Below are 23,875 nucleotides of genomic sequence, written 5' to 3'. Positions count from 1 at the left end.
CAATTGGCAGCACATACAGACAAATCCCTGCAATTGTATTGGGAAATGGAGGAACCAAAACTCTCTCCAGAAGGAAGACACCACACATGCTACAATGAATCTGGATTATTTTTTAAATATATCCTCTTAATCCTCCCTGCCAGGCAGTTTCCCTTGATGTAATGGTTAAGAGTAGTGGACGCGGAGTCTGGAATACTGGAGCTAGTTCCAGCTGTGCTACTCTTAAGCCATATTTATAGATCTTTTCAGGTCAAAACAGGCCCCCAGCTACTTTGAAATGATGTGTTGTATTTTTTTATAAACCACTGTCCCACAATATATTATTACTTGGATTATAAAACTCTGCTTCTTGGTCTGGCTTTAAAATAAGGCCTGATGGTTTTAACAATGCCTGGGAAATGAGGTTTGATGATTGATGTCATTTTTGCTTTCAGGTTTTTAAAATTTGGGATGTTTCCCAGCTATCTAATTTCCATCTGTCCTGTTCCTAGAACCCAGTAATAATAAAGTTCAGAGCATAATTGACAACAATTGGGATAAAATCCAAATGATTATCTTACATGAACACTTAGATTTTTAGGAGGGTGTTGGAGTTCTCAGAGAAACTTTCACTCTTAAGTAGGCCACTGGGTTGCATATACATGAAGGTGGAGGAGGCTCAGCACAGCCCTAGACTTGAAATCTACTTTGTGAAATTGCCCAACATCTCTAATAGCCTTTTACATTGCATTGAACACGCATTTACTCGCGATGGGTATGAAATCACAGGACAAACATGGACATCTGTGAGATTACGATTACATAGTCACTCCCTCTACCTCAGCTTTCTCATTCGTATAATGGGAATGAAAATTACAGCAATAATTAATTGCTTTGTACTCTAACAAACACATACAACATATAAATGTTCTGGGGAACAATTGTAAATTTTTTATTCAGCATAACAAAGGAGCCAAGTATCCCGAAGCAATTTGGGAAGATTCTCAAAGTACCTAATTTGTTCTCAGAGAGTGGATTGTTGATAGAGAAACTAACCAAGCTCACATACAGCCGTAAAAGTTAAACAACATGACATTTGTGCTCTAATGCTTGTTCTACCCTAAACACTCAACACTTTCAAAACATCTCCATTAAAAAGGGTGGTTATATTTGCACAGAAGTTAAGTGATGGATCAAGGGTCACTTGGTCAGGATGGGAAAGGTTGGAAACTATTGTTATTTCCTAAAGTTAGGGCCCAATAGGTATTGGTGACCTTTGCAGGCAAAGTGAACAGAAATTCAACCAGTCCCACCTCCCTTTGGGTACTGGTTACAAGCAGAATATCAGATGTTAGACTTCTAAAGCTTCTATTACAAATTCTCCAGATTTTGGTTACCCAATTTTGCAATCTTAACTCCCTTCTGGGCTCATCACGTCTCATTTTTCCTATACTCCTGCCCAATACCACCCATATTTCTTTGGCTGTTGCCAATCACTTCAAACTGCAAAGGTAAAACAAAAAACAAAACAAAAACAAAAACACAAAAGCAAAAAAACTCCTTTTCTCACACACAGGTCAAAAGCAACACAGAACACCAGTCTGTCTTAATACCCTGACTTTGTTTTCCATCTCATTCTATGCTTTGCACTTCACTGAAGATTACTCATCACTATGAACCTTGCCATGGACATCTGCATTTTGTATCTGTCTCCCTGGTTTCCTCCGTTCTACTTAGACCGGCTACATAACAATCACCTCCTAGAGCCCTTTTTTTCTCCTACCTTCTTGCTCTTTTTAATACCATTTCCCGAATGTATAATAAGCAATCCCTTCTTAATTACTAGGTCATCATCTTTGACTTTATGAAATATCTGAAGCCCATCCAGATAGTCCTTTCCCAGAAAGAATTAACCTTTCTCTTTCTTTTCGGAAGCTCTTTGCACCTCTGGACTTGGATTGATTGATAAGTGTATCCTCTGTTAAAAAGCTTTGTCTGAAAAGCACCAAATGTATGGTACTTTCATAACAGGTAACTGAGTCACATATTGTGCTAAGTGCTTTAAATGGAGATTTTATTTACTCCTCACAATACTCCTATAAGGTAGGTACTATTATTTTCCTTAAAAAAAAATACAACATAGAATTTCAGCTAGAAAGTACAAGAGTCAGATTTCCACAGAGCTTTATCTGAGGCCAGAATCCATGTGCTTGACCTCTTAAACACTCAACTGCTAGGCTCTTGGAGCACCAGAGTAAATACCATTGAAAAAGCTTCAACTCTGAGCTCCCAAGAGCCACTCGTGAGTAAAAGTACTAAAACAAATTTCACAATATATTTGCCTCACCAGTTACTCCGTGTTTCAGTAATTTTTGCTGCACAAGTTAAGTGTGCCTAAGGAGAAAGTCTCTGCATCTAACTAGTTTTTGATGGCATAGAGAAAATGTTACTAGCACACTCCGCCAAGCTCTACTTTTGATCATGAGTTAGCATGAGTGTTGCTTGCTATGGAAAATGGGATGAAGATGAGAAGACAGGAAGGCACATGGAAAAGTGAGGTGACTTGGAAGTGAGAATGCCATTTGGAATTTTGCGCAGAGGTTGTACCACAGATGCAAATGCCTTTTTAGTTGATCATTAGCCCGTTCTCTGCAGGGATACCTACTGCTATAAATGTTTTTCTACCCTTAATTCTTTTCTTTCTCTTATTGCTAGGATTCTAAATAATCGATTAACCACTTTAACTCTCAAAATACCCCTGAAGCAATGTGTGCCAGAAATTAGGAGTTCCTTTTGGTTGTCATGGAGATATTTCTAGGAACAGAACTAAATTTGGCATGTAAATGTAATTCTTATGATAAATAACCTGGGAATCTTAGAAGAATTCACATAAAATAGAAGACCAACAATTATCTTTGAGTTCCTACTATTCAACAATGAATCTTTAGTATTTAGGTCACAGAATATTTTTTCTTTAATGGCCTTGAAAATACAGGACTAATACATTTGGGACAGGGCAGAATCTGAATTTACTGAATGGTTGTGGTTTTGATCTCACATAGCCCCTTGTAGATAGGACATGGGGAAGAAATACATGTACAAATAAAACTGTTGTGGCTAGGCCCCCAAATCTGTAAACCTGAACAAAGTAACTTTGTGTGAGATATCCACAAATATGTAAAGGCCATATCTCCTTACCTCCCATATACAGTTTTATCTTTAATTAAACTGTTTTATTAATAGAATTAAATTTTAAGAATGATAAATACAATTTAACATAAGATGTTTGTATGCAGTTTCTGTATACCTCCCCCATTGTTTTTAAAGTGGACAATTGAACGGTTTTACATTTTTTTTTTTTTGAGACAGGGTTGTAGAATGCTTTCATTATCTCAAAAAGAAGCCCCACACCCCTTAGCTGTCATTCCCAGTCTCCCCATATCCTCTTAGCCCTTGACTACCACTAATCTACTTTCTATCTCTATAGGTTTTCCTATTCTAGATATTTCATATAAATGGAATCCTTGATTTTTAGTTATGGACATAACTGAAATTATTATTTATAAAAAGTTCTTTCTTACACAAAAGAAATTTCAGAACTCTTGAGTGTATTTTCCTCTAAAGAAATATACCAAACCTTCTGGGCACGGTGATTCATACCTGTAATCCCAGCACTTTGGGAGGCCAAGGTGGGCAGATCACTTGAGGCCAGGATTTCTAGACCAGCCTGGCCAACATGGCGAAAAACCCATCTCTACTAAAAGTACAAAAATTAGCAGGGCATGGTGGTACGTGCCTGTAATCCCAGCTACTCAGGAGGCTAAGGCACAAGAATTGCTTGAATCCTGGAGGTGGGGGTTGCAGTGAGCCAAGATTGCGCCACTGCACTCCAGCCTGGGCAACAGAGCGAGACACTGTGAAAAAAAAAAAAAAAAAGCCAAAGCTAACATTCTTTAGGGTTAAAACTAAGTTAATGATGTACACACACAAAAAAGCAGATAATATTTTTATCTGATTATTTTATAAAAGAGATGGGTAAGTTAGAAATCCCTAAAGAGAATCATTGTTCAAGTTGAAGCTTCCTTCAGCTGTGTCTCTGCCAGATGTTCACAACATTGACGAATTGGGGATCTGCATCTACATACTCTAAACTGGCAGTAATTCCAAACATGATGCATACTACAGGCTTCTCACAGAAAGCACTGACATGCCACGATGGGGGCACGGGAACTGAAGGAATTTGAAGACAGGAGGTCAACAGATAAACAAATTTTTCTTATTGGAAGTGAGTAATTATTCTTAGGTTCACTGATTACTAACACAATCCTTTAAGTAGTGGTCATAAGTAATGATCTTGAACACGGGACATCTTTTTAGGTGATCTCTACCTCCTTGGGTTTCTTACTTAAGATCCAACAAGTCCAGTTAAGAGGTAGAAGAGAACAGGAGTGATGAGTGGGTGGTAACAACATTTAGGAACTTGGAGAGGGGAAAGGGGCATGCGGGAAGAGCTAGGATGGAACCACGGAGCCCAGTAGCAGCAGTGACAGTGCCCAGGCCGTGGCCATTGGAAGCAGGCACAGTGTAGTGCACATAGTAGTTGCCCAGTGAGTATTTGTGGAGCTGAACTTGAAACAATTCTTGAAAGGGCCTCCCCACCTCCTCTCACATCCCTGATCCACTCACTCTCCCTGGCCTGACAGTCATGCACAAATATTTTAATAGCAATGCTTTGCATTTAGAGATTAAAAGCCTTATACAAGTGCTGCTAAAAAAAATCAAGGAAGCATTGTTTTGGATGTAGATTAGACGAGGCGCTCAGAAGGGAGACGTGAACAATCCCTGTGATTAGTCCTGTGATCTTCATGAGAATCCCTCTTCCCTCTCCCACGTAGCTGTGTACACTGTGTTAATGTTCCCAAGTCTGACTCTGTTCTACATCTCCTTCCCCAGTTTGTAAGAAGGCACGTTCTCATTGTTCACTTACACTATCTCAAACATTGCTTATCCTACTATTTTACTTTGAAGTATCCCAAGAGAGTGATCATGCAAATAAAAATTGTTTTTAAATCTTCATCTACATGGACATGGCTCTACAGATATTGAGACTTAAATATATGTGTGCATCAGTATTTTCAGATATAGCTGCACCTGTACAAGATAAGTTACACATCATTAAATGTTAGGAACATGTCAAAAATGTCTTCCCTGCCATACACAAAATATTGTTAGCTAAACAATATAATTCTTTCTAATCAAATGACCACTGTGAAATACCTGATTCACTTTGCACCCAACAGCTGGGGCTGTAGCTTGTGTTCCCAGCCAGAGCTGAACATAAGCACAATAGGAAAGACAGAAACAGCTGCAAACTCTTGGGAGAAAAAAATTTGCAAAGCAACTTTGCCATTAGGCTTCAGGGTAGGAAGGAAGTAAAATCATTTTTCTGTTCCCTTTTGTGTAGGGCAGCTGTCTTTGGGGGAAAAAAAATGTCCATTCTATTTTGTAACAGAAACTTCATCGTATTTACTAAAACACGAGTTGTAGAAACTCAGGCCTAGCCATACATTTAACACTGTGGTGCAGTCAAAACATTTACAGAACTTTGTAGGAAGTCACTGCTCTGACAGATTAAAGTGGGAGGTTGCCGTATCTGTGCTCCACTCCTGACTCCTCCCCCACTATTATTTACTGTAAATATATGGACTTCAGTGATGTTGATTGTTTGATCCTTCAAATGCTTTAGGTTTCTTTATAAAATTTAATGGAATGAAATTCTCTTAGGCAAGCGTCAGAGAAATAGATTCTCTGTGGTTTCGAATAGCCCTTTGTCTGTAGGTACTATTATTATCAGGTATCTTTCCTACTAAAATTTAATTTCTTAAAGGTAAGTTCTGTGTCACTGTTTCCTTTGCTTCATTCGTTTGTATAGTAAAGCAAAGTTAGGTAGTTCTTGATACTTATTTGATAAATTAAAAGCCACTTTTAAAAAAAATCAGTGATACCAGTACTTTTCATAAAATAAGCATTTTTTTTACCTTTTGTTTTGGATGCATAGTTAATGGGCAAAATATAGTTTCTTTTACACAAAGGCTAGGAGACAAGAATAAAACATTTGCTACAGCGTTTCTATAATGAGACTGATGCGTGACATATCCCTCAGGCAATTGACTGTCACACAGCAGAATTTACTCAGTTAATAAAGCAACATATTTAAATAAGGAATTGTATTACAATTTTAGAATGTGGAAATAGGCCAGGGAACTTTTGATGTTAAAAAAAGTCGGAGCTAAAGTAATCATAAAAAGCTTATTCATACACAACTGGATTGGTGAGGTAATGGACGATTTTGAAAAAAAAAAGAAAGCAGAAATAAAGATAAAAGGGGGCAAATCAACATAATGAACACATTAGGAAATCAATAGATGCCAGCTTTTCTAGTCCTTCTTTGTATTTTTGCAATTGTATAGAATGCCATTGATGTAAATTAAAAACATGTATAAACAGAACAATACTACACATTTTACACATAATAGATATGAGCATATTTCAAATCCATTAGAGTGCATGTCTCTGTGGGAGGGGCGGGGCTTCCCTCCTTCAGGTTTGAGAAGTTAAGGATAGAATTAAATGGTCAAGATGGATGAGTTGGATAAACAAGCACAGTGGAATGGACAGAGGAAAGGGGGAGAAAAGGCGTAGTTCACTGTGAAGCAAAAGAAGGGAGATTACTAGGGGAATAATTAGATAACAGGACCTGTATGATTAGTTTTGAGCTAGGAAGGTTTTATTTACATGGTTTTTGACCTTGAAAAAATTCCACCATGCCCTTTAGTACAAGAAAAACATAACTTACAGGTTTTAAAATATGGCAATGATCAATATCCAGGTTGCTATAAAGAGAATGGTAATTAAAAAAATGTTTTGTAGAAGAATACACATATAGGATGTATAGACAGGCAAGTTATAGGAAAAGCTTATCATTCTCAGTTGGTTTACTAGAGGTTATTGTCTGATGAGGGTACTAACTACATCAGACAATTACGAAATCTCCCTTTAAAAGAAATTTCTAGTATTCACAGAAGTTCAAGATTTCCATAGATGCTATTGTCATTCTTCCCTCATCAAGAATCTACCAACAACTCATGTTAAAAGCACCAATAACTACAAAACAGCAAAAACTAACCCAACAAGAGAGTATTTTAATTTCTGCAAAGTGCTATGGTTCTTGTTTCTAGGAAACACAGTAAGTTGAAATGGAAACTTTTTTTGTACAGAAATACTGTTGCTATCCATTAAAACCATTTCTTAATAAAATCTGGATTTTTTTTGTATTTGAACTTATTTGCATCCAACCCTACCATTTTACAGAATCAGGAGAGCTTGAGTTACAATGGGATTTTGATGATAATGTTGTCCCTTCCTAACTCCTGCCAATATTTCTCAGTGATGTGAATGTTTCTTCTCATGGAGAAGGATGGTTCACACAATAGCTCTCCTTTGATCTGTAGCTTCCCTTGAAATAAAAAAAAAAAAAATTGTCTAGAAGTGCTTTAATTGTTTCATTTTATTTTCCAATCATGTGACAGAAATTATGAATGGAAAAAAAAACCCCACACCATTCTGGACGAGAAAATTAAAGCAAACAGATTCAAACTGAAAGTTTCAAGACCTTAATAAAAAGAGACCACACATTCAACAGAAAGTGGACCAGGCTTCATTGTTTGGCTTTCAGTCTGTGTTCCAGTTTCTACTATGATTTGGACTTTACAGTATTTGCAAATACCTTACTGCAAAAACGAAAACAAATTAATTGCACAATACCAGATAGAACAGACACAGCTACTCTCAGAAAGCACTTACCTGCATGAAGCGACCCTCTGATGTCCCAAGATTAGCTATGGTGAGGTCTCCTTTAATGAAGGTGGATATAGATGTTAAGAGGACTTCGCTGAATTGACCCATGAATAAGTCAACGCGCTGCAAAGCTGTGGTAAACTCTGTTCGATATTCATCACGGCGCGCTTCACAGCTTGATGAATTTCTCAGAAGTGTCTGGAATAAAATATGGTCATAGAGTTAATGTGAATCCAGACATGAACAAGCTGGTAAGAAACCTTTCAGTGTGTCTTTTCAGAGCCTGGAGGAGAATGGCAAGGATAATCATGCAAATAGACAAATAGCCACAGATAGGCATAAATATTTCTAGGGACTGAATGGCTCCAATTTCACTAGGCATTATTTATAGACTCTAAAACCTTACTATCGCAATTCACACCATGGTTCAATATGTGCACGCCTAAAAATGGAACTTAGCTGCTGCTATTATAAGAAAAACAAAACTTTTAAATGTCTCAGCCCTTGACACAAAGGTAATGCTTCTAGCAGGCAAGTCTGATGAGATGAATTTCAACTGGAATAATAATAAATGTTAGAGGCATGTTCTGACATTATATTTTTAAATGTGTGCCTTTGTGCATTCTTGTGCAGAGAGATGGTAGGGAGTGGTGGTTAACGGATAACTCACTGGGAGGCCACAGAGCACTGACCCAAGTGCTTGCATCACATCCTGGCCCCTAATGCTTACTTGCTTTATGTAATAATCTTTCTGTATTCAGAAAATCATGTAATTTCTGTGTTTTATTCCCCCTAATCTGTAAAATAGAGAGAACTAAAAAAAATAGTACTTACCTTATAGAGCTTGTGTAACTATTAAACAAGCTAGTTTATATAAATCTGTCATAATAGAACCCAGCATGAGTGTTATATTTCCTTTAGAATTTGTCTAGCAGGTTTTCTGGAAGACCTCCCATGCAATAAAAACAAAACAAACAAACAAAGAGCCCAGCACTTGTAGATAACATCACTCAAGTATCTCCATTCACATGTCTCAGAGACCTCAGACTCAACAACACGCCCATCTTAGAAACCACAATCTTCCCCCTGCCTGATCTTAGGATACTACACACCTCAGTGAATGGCTCTACCATTCCTCCAGGTGCACAAGTCAGAAATCTAAGTGTCATCCCCAATTCCTCCCTCTCCCTCCGTCCCCATATACAGTCCATCACCAATTCCCAACAATTTCATTTCTAAATGCCTCCTAGACTCATCCAGTCTTCTCCTTCATGCCCTTCCTCCCAATTTTCATCCTAGCCACCTCACTCCTTCCTGGACTACTGCGGCGGCTTCCTAACTAGACCCACCACATCCACTGTTACCCTTGCCAGGTGATCTGTTCTTCACACTGCAGCAGGATTTTCTTTTTCAAACACAAATCTGACCATATCCCTCTCTATTTAAAACACTCAATGCTTCCCCATTGCTGTTAGGATAAAGAACAACATTTTTTTAACATGGTCTGTATGTCTCCCTTCCCATCATCCGGCCCCTGCCCAACTTCTCCAGATCTGTGTTCTTAGTGCTCCAGCGAGCAGACCTTCTTTCAGCGCTCCAAATATGTCACGTGTTCTCCCATTAAGGGCCTCTGCAGATGCTATTTCCCTGCTTGAAATGCTCCTTCCACCTTCATTCACCTTGTTAACTCCTACGTCTCCTTCAGATCTTAGCTTATCACCATTTCTTCAGGAGGCCTGCCCTGACCCCACTATCTAAGTCAAATGCTTCCAGTGTAGATTCTCATAATATCATTTACCTGTGTACCCACAGCATAGCTGTAACATAGTTACAAGCTGCAACTTAACATTTGCTTGTGTGATTTATAAGATAATGTGAAACTTCTCCCAAGCAGCTTGCTGCGATCAGGGACCCTACTCGTTCACCATGGTATTGCTAGTAGTTGATTAACTATCATGCATAGTAGATGTTTAGTAAATATTAACTGAATGAATGAACAAGTGAATCAATTATAGGTAGATGGGGGATGAGTATGGAGATATAAAACTATATTATTAAAGCTTTTTGTTTTTCCAGAAATTGCGGAAGTTAAAAGAGTTTATAAGGGACAAATGGGAGTATTTGGTTCTTGACTGTCCTGAGGAGACAGCTGGGAATTGGTAAATCTGGGGTAGACGATGGGGACGAGAGAAAGTATTAAGGAAAATGATGTATACCTTGGAAGAAAAGGAGAGCAAATTTCATTACATCTTTGTATGTAACTATAAGTGTAGGAAAATGATTAGGAAGTAAGAAATTCTCTATTATCATCCCATATGATAATAATCACAAAATGATCAAAGTATATTTCAAATTATTTTATTGTTTAAGAACAAACAAATAAAAGTTTAGTTATCCTTCTGTATAGCGACCTTATTCCTTAAGGTCAAATGTCTGCCACATGCAATCCAGAGTTTTTACATCTACTGACTTTTATGATTAAAAACCACCTAAAATGCTCTATTTTATATATCAACAACGATTTCTTCATTTTCAGTGGCAATAAATTAGCAAATAGAATCTTAGAGATGCTAAACCCACTGACTCTTGTAATTAATACAAATGTTTTAGGTCTAGTCATTTACTCTGATATATTAGCAAGTGCTATTTCCCTGTTTAATTAGAAGTATTTCTTCACTAAAGTACTATGGATTACTCTGAGGAGTAGCAGATAACTGAGATGTACCAGCAATTCGATAGCAACCGATTAATTGATAATTAAGTTTCTATTGGTGATCAATCATCCATTTTGCAGAGATAGCCAGAGCTAAGGGAATCTGCTTAAAGGAGCAAAGACCAATTTTAAATCTAAGGCCATTTGAAATATTCCATTATAGAGGTGGCAGCTCTTCAGGGTCAGGTTTTTGTGGTTGTCTTGTTTCTTCTTTTGTTAGTGTTTCTTCATCTCTAAGTCTAGGTGACATCCTGGGAACTTTAAAGCCTCAAACTTGACCTGGTGTGTGGCGCTGCCAGAGATATAATGGATTCACTGGGATATAAAAACAATTTGGTGGGTGTGAATGAGAGTCTTTGACCACAAACTAGCTGCCTTCTATCAACAAGAGGACAGGAATTGTCTTATCATATTTTATCCCCAGGACCCTGTATTATGCCTAGCACCCAGTAGGCATTTAATGACAGCCTGCTGAAAAATTAGTGCTTCTGCAAAGTCACCACAGATAAAGCCCATTTGCCTACTCAGTTTGCTTTGTGGTTGGTCTTGCTGAATCAGGCCAGCAGAAGAATGAAGAGGAGATGAAACTAAGGGTCTCCTCAGAGAATCTGCAAGCAGGAACTCACTGATCTTTTGTAAGTGGAGGGAGAGCAATACAACCAGAACTTTAGCCTCTGTGCACCTGTTTGCACACATGTAAGGCATAAATGTAAAACTCTGTATTAGAGTTAATGCAATATTTATATTGCACACTTCAAGTCTTCTCCTTCAGGACAGGAATTAGTGAGATCTCTAAATAGTATCTCCTCAAGAACTAATAGGATTAAATTATGTCTCTATTGCCCCCCCATCAAATAAAATTTGTAAATATAGAGACATTGCACAATGTTGTAATAGGATCTGCAGAACTTCTTGATCTTGTGTGATTTAGAGCTAAAAAATAAATATGTCAGGTTCAAGTGGCATTCAAATTTCATAAGCCAGGAGACTCTAACTTTTTTCTTTTTCATTTTCTCCATAGCTGAGATCTGCAGAAGAGGTGTTGAGGCACTAGCCTCTAGGAAAAACTAACACTCCAGCATTTGCTGCAGCAGAGGTGCTCCTTGTCTCTTCCTATGGAGAATCCTGATAAACTCAATGATTGGGATCAAGGCATCAGGGACTGGCTTGCAGAGCTGCACCCTGTCTTTGAGCCCTAACAGTAGGACTTCAACTAACAGGGAAACCTTGGATTAAGCTTTCAGTATCTCAGATGTAAAGCATTGTGCAAATATGACTAAATCTCAGTCTGATTCATTATGTCCCTCAAAGATAATCAGCAAATATGTTTGCTGCTCATTTGTGTGGAAAAGACGGGGTTGCTTTATCTCAGCACTGTAGACACAGTGCCTGGATGTGGCATTTAAGGTGGGGCTGGGGCCTAGCTGGAAGAACAACTACACATTTGCTGTCAGGGGTCCCCTTGCTACCTGTGCTTCCCTCAAAGCCAGGAGTTATCGTGTCTTAGGGTAAAACTGAGCATTGCTGGCAGAAAGCAGTTCTCTGGGACAGTAGCTGCTTTGGGGAACTGCAGAAGAGTCTAAAGAGCAGGTTTCACACCAGCACCAGCAGGGAACCAGCCTGACTCTCTCCTATGGTAACAAAGGGAGGAAAAAGGAAGGAAGGAAGGAAGGGAGGGAGGAAATCAAACTTTTTCCTGCACCCAGAATGTGCCAGGCACTGAGGTGGGTATTTTCATGTATAATAAGACCCACAGCAGCCCTGTGAGGTTTTAATCACACTCCTCAGGAGGAGACTCAGTGAGCCGAGGGCTCAGTCACAGTGCCCAGTTCCCATTGGAGCAGGCATCAGAGATCTCTTATGTTCAAACTCCTGAATTTCTTTTGCTTCTGCTTACTATTCTGGGCAATGTTCTGAGGATTGCACAATTACAAAAATGGAAAGGGCTTTCGAGATCATCTCATTTAAGTCCCTGACTTTAAGGCTGAAATTAATCTTTATTTTCTGGAAACAGCAGAGATAACCACTCGCATTCTGTACTAATCAGCTTGGCTCTCAAACCTAGCTCTCCTTGCTACCTATTTTGGTTATGAACATACCATGCTTGCATTTAGGTAACTCTGAAATTTCAGTCACCACCACCTTCTCCTTCTCTGGCATTTCCTATATCTAACCAGTCACTCAGTCCTGCTCAGCCTCGTCCACAGTGGTGCTTCTGGGCAGCCCTTCCAGCCACACCTGCACCCCTGGCCCAGCCTAGGTGCTTCCTCACTGGCCTTCTGGTCTCCTATCTCTTCTGCCTTGAAGCAGTCTCAAGCTGTCATTCCCTTCTTCAAAGCTTCAGTTGCTTCCCAAAGGCCTGCAGGAAAAGTCTAAGCTCCTTAGTATAGCTTTCACATCTGCCTTATCTTTTTATCCTTTTCTCCCTTAAGGTGTAAGGCAAGGCGACAATCTAGGACATCCAATGAATCTCAGAGTGGTTATCCCGAGTCAAGACCCTCCCATTTCTTGGGTCCTTGCACTGCTTTGGCAGCTGTGCTCCACTTTCCACAGTCACTGACACCCACTCCTTGCTCAGGTGAACCTGAGGTGAACCAACTCTTTTCTAAAATCTCTCTTTACGAGTTCATTTGAATGACAGAAGTAATGTGCTTTATTGGCTGGGAAAGGGAAATAGTGACAAAGAATAAGGTGGACACTATAAGGCTGCAGGAAGATACCATATAGCTTGAGATCTCTGAGTCAAGAAGGAAACCCCATGCATCCAATAAAGAATATTTTCTGGGCACACACCTGTGTAGCCCAACTACAGGCAAAGGAAAGAAAAACACATGACTTACAATTGTTGTTTACCCACTTTTCCAGGAGGGGGAGGAATATTGCTAGGATGGGATATTCAGGGGACTTCAAAGGTAATATTCCCTTTTTGAGCCTGGTGGTAGAGATATGAGTATTTGTTTTATATCATATATATATATATATATATATATACACACACACACACACAACACATATGTATATGCATGTGTGTGTGTATATATATATACATATATATAGTCATGTGCTGCATAATGACATTTCAATCAGTGATAGACTGAATATATTATGGTGGTCCCATAAGATTCTATCTTTTTGTTTTAGTTTCTTTTTTGAGAGACAGGGTATACCCCTGTCACCCATGCTGGAGTGCAGTGATGTGATCGTAGCTCACTGTAACCTCAAACTCCAGGGCTCAAGTAATTCTCCCACCTTAGCCTCCCAAAGTGCTGGGATTACAGGCACGAATTACCACACCCCGCTAATAATATCATATTTGTACTGTGCCCTTTCTAGTCTATAAATATATATACTAGTACATCTATAGATGTATTTATACATTTGTATCTATAAATAAATACTAGTATATTTAAAGATATATTTGTATACTTATAAAGACATATTTATATCTTTAGATATATTTAGATACACAAATACTTACCATTGTGTTACAATTGCCTACAGTATTCAGCAGAGTAACATGCTGTACAGGTTTGTTGCCTAGGAGCAAAAGGTCATACCATACAGCCTAGGTGTGTAGTAGGCTATATCACCTAGGTTAGTATAAGTACACTCTATGATGTTCGTACAATGACAAAATTGCCTATTCATGCATTTCTCAGAATGCAAGCAATGCAGGACTGTACATAATTCTTTTGTGTATATATACATATGCATATCATAAGAAAAATAAATTTTAAAACAATGAATAAATGGAAAATGAGGATGTGGAGAAAGCCTATTAAGAATTTTCCCCACCCCAACTTCTTGATGTCCTAAGCAGTTTTGAAACATTCTCATGGCTTTGCTGAACTCACAATTATAATGTTACATAACATTTGCAGATTATGGTTTTCAAAGTACATTATCTCATTTGCTCCTCTGAACAAGTCTGTGACTTGGGTTTGTTATGATCATTATAATTTTACAGATGAAGAAACTAAGATTCAGAGAGTTGAGTCAATAAATATTAGCATTTGAATCTTAATTGTTGATTTTGAATCCTATATTCCTTACACTACATCATACTTCTTACGTATAGGCATAGGAAGGCCAACCCACACTCTAGGGATGCCTAAGAGCCTTGTCTAAAAGAAGAATGAGCATGCCCATGGGCCAAGGCTGGTTCTACCCCAGGGAGGCATTGATGAGTTGCATGACCTTAGCATTTGTTCCTAGTGTTTACAATGTGTTAGACACAGTTCTAAGCATTTTACAAATATTAATTCATGGAATCTCAGAACAAGAAGCCTAGAAGGAAACTGAGGCACTGAGTGTTCACATTACCTTCAGTGCAGGGCTAGGACTAAGCCTAGGCTATCTGGCTCCAGGGTCTTCACCTCCAATCTAGCACATTTTCTGCCTGTAAAGGGAGAGGTTGAGCGAATTGATTTCGAAATTCTCTTCCAGCTCTATGGGGTGGCTTCCAAAAGCTTCCCTTGCTGATTTTTTTTCCGACTCCAAGGAGTAAAAAAACCTGTTATCAGTCTGCTGTCAGAACAAATCATTGCTTGGGATGTTTAGGTGACCAAATGAGTAAACAATCATGGTCCTCCAACCACTACGGGCTGCTCAAAAATCTAGATAGATTCTGGATTTTATAGGAAATTTTTTAAAAGTATTGAGCCTTTTAAGGCTTATCCACGGAGCCAAGATGGCCGAATAGGAACAGCTCCGGTCTACAGCTCCCAGCGTGAGCGACGCAGAAGACGGGTGATTTCTGCATTTCCATCTGAGGTACCGGGTTCATCTCACTAGGGAGTGCCAGACAGTGGGCGCAGGTCAGTGGGTGCGCGCACCATGCACGAGCCGAAGCAGGGCGAGGCATTGCCTCACTTGGGAAGCACAAGGGGTCAGGGATCAAAGAAAGGGGTGACGGACGCACTTGGAAAATCGGGTCACTCCCACCCGAATATTGCGCTTTTCGGACCCGCTTAAAAAACGGCGCATCAGAAGAACATATCCCTCACCTGGCTCGGAGGGTCCTACGCCCACGGAGTCTCGCTGATTGCTAGCACAGCAGTCTGAGATCAAATGCAAGGCGGCAGCGAGGCTGGGGGAGGGGCGCCCGCCATTGCCCAGGCTTGATTAGGTAAACAAAGCAGCCAGGAAGCTCGAACTGGGTGGAGCCCACCACAGCTCAAGGAGGCCTGCCTGCCTCTGTAGGCTCCACCTCTGGGGGCAGGGCACAGACAAACAAAAAGACAGCAGTAACCTCTGCAGACTTAAATGTCCCTGTCTGACAGCTTTGAAGAGAGCAGTGGTTCTCCCAGCACGCAGCTGGAGATCTGAGAACGGGCAGACTGCCTCCTCAAGTGGGTCCCTGACCCCTGACCCCCGAGCAGCCTAACTGGGAGGCACCCCCCCCAGCAGAGGCACACCGACACCTCACACGGCAGGGTACTCCAACAGACCTGCAGCTGAGGGTCCTGTCTGTTAGAAGGAAAACTAACAAACAGAAAGGACATCCACACCAAAAACCCATCTGTACATCACCATCATCAAAGACCAAAAGTAGATAAAACCACAAAGATGGGGAAAAAACAGAACAGAAAAACTGGAACTCTAAAACGCAGAGCGCCTCTCCTCCTCCAAAGGAACGCAGTTCCTCACCAGCAACAGAACAAAGCTGGATGGAGAATGACTTTGACGAGCTGAGAGAAGAAGGCTTCAGACGATCAAATTACTCTGAGCTACGGAAGGACATTCAAACCAAAGGCAAAGAAGTTGAAAACTTTGAAAAAAATTTAGAAGAATGTATAACTAGAATAACCAATACAGAGAAGTGCTTAAAGGAGCTGATGGAGCTGAAAACCAAGGCTCAAGAACTACGTGAAGAATGCAGAAGCCTCAGGAGCCGATGCGATCAACTGGAAGAAAGGGTATCAGCAATGGAAGATGAAATGAATGAAATGAAGAGAGAAGGGAAGTTTAGAGAAAAAAGAATAAAAAGAAATGAGCAAAGCCTCCAAGAAATATGGGACTATGTGAAAAGACCAAATCTACATCTGATTGGTGTACCTGAAAGTGATGGGGAGAATGGAACCAAGTTGGAAAACACTCTGCAGGATATTATCCAGGAGAACTTCCCCAATCTAGCAAGGCAGGCCAACGTTCAGATTCAGGAAATACAGAGAACGCCACAAAGATACTCCTCGAGAAGAGCAACTCCAAGACACATAATTGTCAGATTCACCGAAGTTGAAATGAAGGAAAAAATGTTAAGGGCAGCCAGAGAGAAAGGTCGGGTTACCCTCAAAGGGAAGCCCATCAGACTAACAGCGGATCTCTTGGCAGAAACCCTACAAGCCAGAAGAGAGTGGGGGCCAATATTCAACATTCTTAAAGAAAAGAATTTTCAACCCAGAATTTCATATGCAGCCAAACTAAGCTTCATAAGTGAAGGAGAAATAAAATACTTTACAGACAAGCAAATGCTGAGAGATTTTGTCACCACCAGGCCTGCCCTAAAAGAGCTCCTGAAGGAAGCGCTAAACATGGAAAGGAACACCGGTACCAGCCGCTGCAAAAACATGCCAAAATGTAAAGACCATCGAGACTAGGAAGAAACTGCATCAACTAACGAGCAAAATCACCAGCTAACATCATAATGACAGGATCACATTCACACATAACAATATTAACTTTAAATGTAAATGGACTAAATGCTCCAATTAAAAGACACAGACTGGCAAATTGGATAAAGAGTCAAGACCCATCAGTGTGCTGTATTCAGGAAACCCATCTCACTTGCAGAGACACACATAGGCTCAAAATAAAAGGATGGAGGAAGATCTACCAAGCAAATGGAAAACAAAAAAAGCCAGGGGTTGCAATCCTAGTCTCTGATAAAACAGACTTTAAACCAACAAAGATCAAAAGAGACAAAGAAGGCCATTACATAATGGTAAAGGGATCAATTCAACAAGAAGAGCTAACTATCCTAAATATATATGCACCCAATACAGGAGCACCCAGATTCATAAAGCAAGTCCTGAGTGACCTACAAAGAGACTTAGACTCCCACACATTAATAATGGGAGACTTTAACTCCCCACTGTCAACATTAGACAGATCAATGAGACAGAAAGTCAACAAGGATACCCAGGAATTGAACTCAGCTCTGCACCAAGTAGACCTAGTAGACATCTGCAGAACTCTCCACCCCAAATCAACAGAATATACATATTTTTCAGCACCACACCACACCTATTCCAAAATTGACCACATACTTGGAAGTAAAGCTCTCCTCAGCAAATGTAAAAGAACAGAAATTATAACAAACTATCTCTCAGACCACAGCACAATCAAACTAGAACTCAGGATTAAGAATCTCACTCAAAACTGCTCAACTACATGGAAACTGAACAACCTGCTCCTGAATGACTACTGGATACATGACGAAATGAAGGCAGAAATAAAGATGTTCTTTGAAACCAACGAGAACAAAGACACAACATACCAGAATCTCTGGGACGCATTCAAAGCAGTGTGTAGAGGGAAATTTATAGCACTAAATGCCCACAAGAGAAAGCAGGAAAGATCCAAAATTGACACCCTAACATCACAATTAAAAGAACTAGAAAAGCAAGAGCAAACACATTCAAAAGCTAGCAGAAGGCAAGAAATAACTAAAATCAGAGCAGAACTGAAGGAAATAGAGACACCCCTTCAAAAAATTAATGAATCCAGGAGCTGGTTTTTTGAAAGGATCAACAAAATTGATATACCGGTAGCAAGACTAATAAAGAAGAAAAGAGAGAAGAATCAAATAGACACAATAAAAAATGATAAAGGGGATATCACCACCAATCCCACAGAAATACAAACTGCCATCAGAGAATACTACAAACACTTCTACGCAAATAAACTAGAAAATCTAGAAGAAATGGATAAATTCCTCGACACATACACTCTCCCAAGACTAAACCAGGAAGAAGTTGAATCTCTGAATAGACCAATAACAGGAGCTGAAATTGTGGCAATAATCAATAGTTTACCAACCAAAAAGAGTCCAGGACCAGATGGATTCACAGCCGAATTCTATCAGAGGTACAAGGAGGAACTGGTACCATTCCTTCTGAAACTATTCCAATCAATAGAAAAAGAGGGAATCCTCCCTAACTCATTTTATGAGGCCAGCATCATTCTGATACCAAAGCCGGGCAGAGACACAACCAAAAAAGAGAATTTTAGACCAATATCCTTGATGAACATTGATGCAAAAATCCTCAATAAAATACTGGCAAAACGAATCCAGCAGCACATCAAAAAGCTTATCCAACATGATCAAGTGGGCTTCATCCCTGGGATGCAAGGCTGGTTCAATATACGCAAATCAATAAATGTAATCCAGCATATAAACAGAGCCAAAGACAAAAACCACATGATTATCTCAATAGATGCAGAAAAAGCCTTTGACAAAATTCAACAACCCTTCATGCTAAAAACTCTCAATAAATTAGGTATTGATGGGACGTATTTCAAAATAATAAGAGCTATCTATGACAAACCCACAGCCAATATCATACTGAATGGGCAAAAACTGGAAGCATTCCCTTTGAAAACTGGCACAAGACAGGGATGCCCTCTCTCACCGCTCCTATTCAACATAGTGTTGGAAGTTCTGGCCAGGGCAATTAGGCAGGAGAAGGAAATAAAGGGTATTCAATTAGGAAAAGAGGAAGTCAAATTGTCCCTGTTTGCAGACGACATGATTGTATATCTAGAAAACCCCATTGTCTCAGCCCAAAATCTCCTTAAGCTGATAAGCAACTTCAGCAAAGTCTCAGGATACAAAATCAATGTACAAAAATCACAAGCATTCTTATACACCAATAACAGACAAACAGAGAGCCAAATCATGAGTAAACTCCCATTCACAATTGCTTCAAAGAGAATAAAATACCTAGGAATCCAACTTACAAGGGATGTGAAGGACCTCTTCAAGGAGAACTACAAACCACTGCTCAAGGAAATAAAAGAGGATACAAACAAATGGAAGAACATTCCATGCTCATGGGTAGGAAGAATCAATATCATGAAAATGGCCATACTGCCCAAGGTAATTTACAGATTCAATGCCATCCCCATAAAGCTACCAATGACTTCCTTCACAGAATTGGAAAAAACTACTTTAAAGTTCATATGGAACCAAAAAAGAGCCCGCATCACCAAGGCAATCCTAAGCCAAAAGAACAAAGCTGGAGGCATCACACTACCTGACTTCAAACTATACTACAAGGCTACAGTCACCAAAACAGCATGGTACTGGTACCAAAACAGAGATATAGATCAATGGAACAGAACAGAGCCCTCAGAAATAACGCTGCATATCTACAACTATCTGATCTTTGACAAACCTGAGAAAAACAAGCAATGGGGAAAGGATTTCCTATTTAATAAATGGTGCTGGGAAAACTGGCTAGCCATATGGAGAAAGCTGAAACTGGATCCCTTCCTTACACCTTATACAAAAATCAATTCAAGATGGATTAAAGACTTAAATGTTAGACCTAAAACCATAAAAACCCTAGAAGAAAACCTAGGCATTACCATTCAGGACATAGGCGTGGGCAAGGACTTCATGTCCAAAACACCAAAAGCAATGGCAACAAAAGACAAAATTGACAAATGGGATCTAATTAAACTAAAGAGCTTCTGCACAGCAAAAGAAACTACCATCAGAGTGAATAGGCAACCTACAAAATGGGAGAAAATTTTCGCAACCTACTCCTCTGACAAAGGGCTAATATCCAGAATCTACAATGAACTCAAACAAATTTACAAGAAAAAAACAACCCCATCAAAAAGTGGGCAAAGGGCATGAACAGACACTTCTCAAAAGAAGACATTTATGCAGCCAAAAAACACATGAAAAAATGCTCACCATCACTGGCCATCAAAGAAATGCAAATCAAAACCACAATGAGATACCATCTCACACAAGTTAGAATGGCAATCATTAAAAAGTCAGGAAACAACAGGTGCTGGAGAGGATGTGGAGAAATAGGAATGCTTTTACACTGTTGGTGGGACTGTAAACTAGTTCAACCATTGTGGAAGTCAGTGTGGTGATTCCTCAGGGATCTAGAACTAGAAATACCATTTGACCCAGCCATCCCATTACTGGGTATATACCCAAAGGACTATAAATCATGCTGCTATAAAGACACATGCACACGTATGTTTATTGCGGCATTATTCACAATAGCAAAGACTTGGAACCAACCCAAATGTCCAACAATGATAGACTGGATTAAGAAAATGTGGCACATATACACCATGGAATACTATGCAGCCATAAAAAATGATGAGTTCATGTCCTTTGTAGGGACATGGATGAAATTGGAAATCATCATTCTCAGTAAACTATCGCAAGAACAAAAAACCAAACACCGCATATTCTCACTCATAGGTGGGAATTGAACAATGTGATCACATGGACACAGGAAGGGGAATATCACACTCTGGGGACTGTGGTGGGGTGGGGGGATGGGGGAGGGATAGCATTGGGAGATATACCTAATGCTAGATGATGAGTTAGTGGGTGCAGCACACCAGCATGGCACATGTATACATATGTAACTAACCTGCACAATGTGCGCATGTACCCTAAAACTTAAAGTATAAAAAAAAAAGGCTTATCCACTTCTAAAATAATCGTATGTCTCTGAGAAACAATGGTAAACAATGTGTTTTATTTTTTATTTTGTTTATTTTTTAAATTTTTTATTTATTTATTTATTTTGAGATGGAGTCTAGCTCTGTCGCTGAGGCTGGAGTGCAGTGGCATGATCTTGGCTTACTACAACCTCCGCCTCCTGGGTCCAAGCAATTCCCTGCTTCAGCCTCCTGAATAGCTGAGATTACAGGTGCCCGCCACCATATCTGGCTAACTTTTTTGTATTTTTAGTAGAGACAGGGTTTCACCATTTTGGCCAGGTTGTTCTTGAACTCCTGACCTTGTGATCCACCTGTCTCGGCTTCCCAAAGTGCTGGGATTACAGGTGTGAGCCACCGTGCCCTGCCTCCTGTTTTGTTATTTTTTAAAAACTTGTTGCAAACTTGCTTCCTTAACCCAAAGTCTTATATACTGTCGTAGAGTTAAAGAATAGGAATTCCTCTACAATTTGTAAGCCTTGATGTGATAGATCAATTAATCTAGTCTTCCTTTACCTTTCTATGAGTACTTGCCAGATTCTTTTTACCTGACTTAGTCATATAGCTTTTTTTATAAAAAGAAAATTGAAGTGCTATATATCTCAATATATTTGATTCAAAATGTTTCCCCTAATTAACATTATGATGTATGCAGTGAATATGTAATTATATTTAATTCAGTGTAATTAAGAATGTGATATATTTAAAATAGTGATTCATTTAATTGATCTATAGGACAGATTTAGCTCATCTATAGATAATTTAAATCAGTCTTGCAAATAAAATTTTTAAAAATGTACTATCTTGTAAAATCTTTGCCAGTTCACTTGTATCACCTTTCTCTCCTCTTTGACCATGACTAAATTACCAGAAGCATTTGAATATATACTTTATTCATAATCATTCTTTGTAGAAATTCTAGCTAGATATAGTAATGGTTTTCTGGGAAATACATATTTTGAAATAGAAAGTACCTCTTTGTCTAGAGCTTTTCATACAGTTGACTGAAAACTTAATTGCTTTAATTTCAGGAATTCTTATTTCCCTAAATTTCACTCATGTGTTTTTTTTATTAAATAGAACTGGGAGAGAGGACAGTGTGGAACTGACTGCACGCAGGGAGGCACAGAGCTTTCAATTTCAGGGTCTGGCGCTGTTTCTTATAGACATATTTTAACTCTTTACTGTCTGTACTGAGATGTCTAAGATGTTGACATTGAATTCAGAATTGTCTGTAAAATACAGAAGAGTCAGCTCTCTGGCAAAGCAGATCCTTCTCTTTGGGGTCCTTAATGCACAGCCAGGCTGTTAGGGTGCCGTGGTCAAACCCTAAGAATCTGACCAAGTTGTTTTGTGCTATGAAGAGGACTCCATCTGATGTGCTCAGGGCACAGTTGAAAAGAAAGAGGCTTCCTCAACACATCTGTTTCCACTAACGCCTCTTGAGGAAGTAATCCTGCCCTATGGCTTCAATAGTCATGGCCTGGAAGTCCTAGCAAGGGAGCAAAGCTGGGGGGGGCAAAATTTAAGAGGCTTCAATTTCTTTCTGCCCTAGCCAGAGAGGGCATGCTCTGCGGTTGTGTGTGCAGCCAGACAGCCGTGAGCACAGCATAAGCAGGCATCCGGCCAGCCAGCCACGGGCTGAGCACTGGTGATTCACAAGGTGATGGAAGCTACTGTGGCTCTGCCCTCACAGCCTCGTGGTGATGACCTAACTCTACACACCCCGTTGCCATCTCTTCCGAGGACCAGCCCTGTCTCTGCAAATGCCTTCAAGCTATGTTTGAATATGCCATTGATGATGTTCAAAGTCATCGCTTTTCTCTCCAAACTGATTTCCTCTTCCAGCTTCCTATTTCTTGATGCATCAATAGCTACCCTCTCTGTAAGTTTGAGATCTGAACCATCTTTGAGTCTTTCATTTATTGTTCATTTCTTTCTTTCTTTCTTTTTCTTTCTTTCTTTTTCTTTCTTTCCTTCTTTCTTTCCTTCCTTACTCTTCTTTCTTTCTTTCATATTTCTCTTTCTTTCTCTCTTTTTCCCTCCTTCCTTCCCTCCCTCCCTCTCTCTCCGTTTCTTTTCTCTCTCTCTCTCTCTCCCTCCCTCCCTCCCTCCTTCCCTCTTGCTTGCTTGCTTGAAAGGCTCTGGCTCTGTCACCCAGGCGGCAGTGCAGTGGCACAATCTTGGCTCACTGCAACCTCTTCCCTTCTGGGCTCAAGAGATCCTCCCTCCTCAGCATCCAGAGTAGCTGGGACTACAGGCATGTGCCACCATACCTGGCTAATTTTTGTATTCCTTTGTAGAGATGGGATTTTGCCATGTTGCCCAGGCTGGTCTTGAATTCACAGGCTCTAGCAATCCTTCGACCTCGACCTCCCAAAGTGTTAGGATTACAGGCATGAGCCACCATGCCTGGCTGATTCTTATACTCTCTTCTATTGAATTAAAGGAAATCGCCTACATGGCCTCCTACAATCTGATTCCTTTGATTTTAGAATCTTCTTCCTTAAGCCGACTTCTACAACTTTTTAGTGTAATGCTCCCTAAATACCTTCTCAGCATGTCCTGTGACAACCACGCTAACCTAGCAGAGAACTTGGGTCAGGGGTGGCCCTGCCCTTCCTGGCT

At 39.8% G+C, this 23,875-nt stretch overlaps 1 protein-coding gene and 1 pseudogene across 5 annotated transcripts in view; one reads left to right on the top strand and one right to left on the bottom strand.

The window, feature by feature from the left end:
* MET (MET proto-oncogene, receptor tyrosine kinase) overlaps window positions 1–23,875 on the bottom strand; it is a 126,219-nt gene that overhangs the window by 58,909 nt on the left and 43,435 nt on the right. For all 5 annotated transcript variants that reach the window (XM_016956840.4, XM_063813849.1, XM_016956839.4 and 2 more), the window contains 1 exon segment: window positions 7,843–8,034. In XM_016956840.4, the coding sequence (XP_016812329.1) occupies window positions 7,843–8,034 (192 nt within the window).
* On the top strand, window positions 8,738–8,789 carry LOC112209890 (U7 small nuclear RNA; annotated as a pseudogene).

The sequence above is a fragment of the Pan troglodytes genome, chromosome 6 (assembly GCF_028858775.2).
Source record: "Pan troglodytes isolate AG18354 chromosome 6, NHGRI_mPanTro3-v2.0_pri, whole genome shotgun sequence".
Taxonomy (NCBI): Eukaryota; Metazoa; Chordata; class Mammalia; order Primates; family Hominidae; genus Pan; species Pan troglodytes.
Note: the sequence above shows the minus strand (reverse complement) of the source record. Positions and strands in the feature narration are given on the sequence as shown.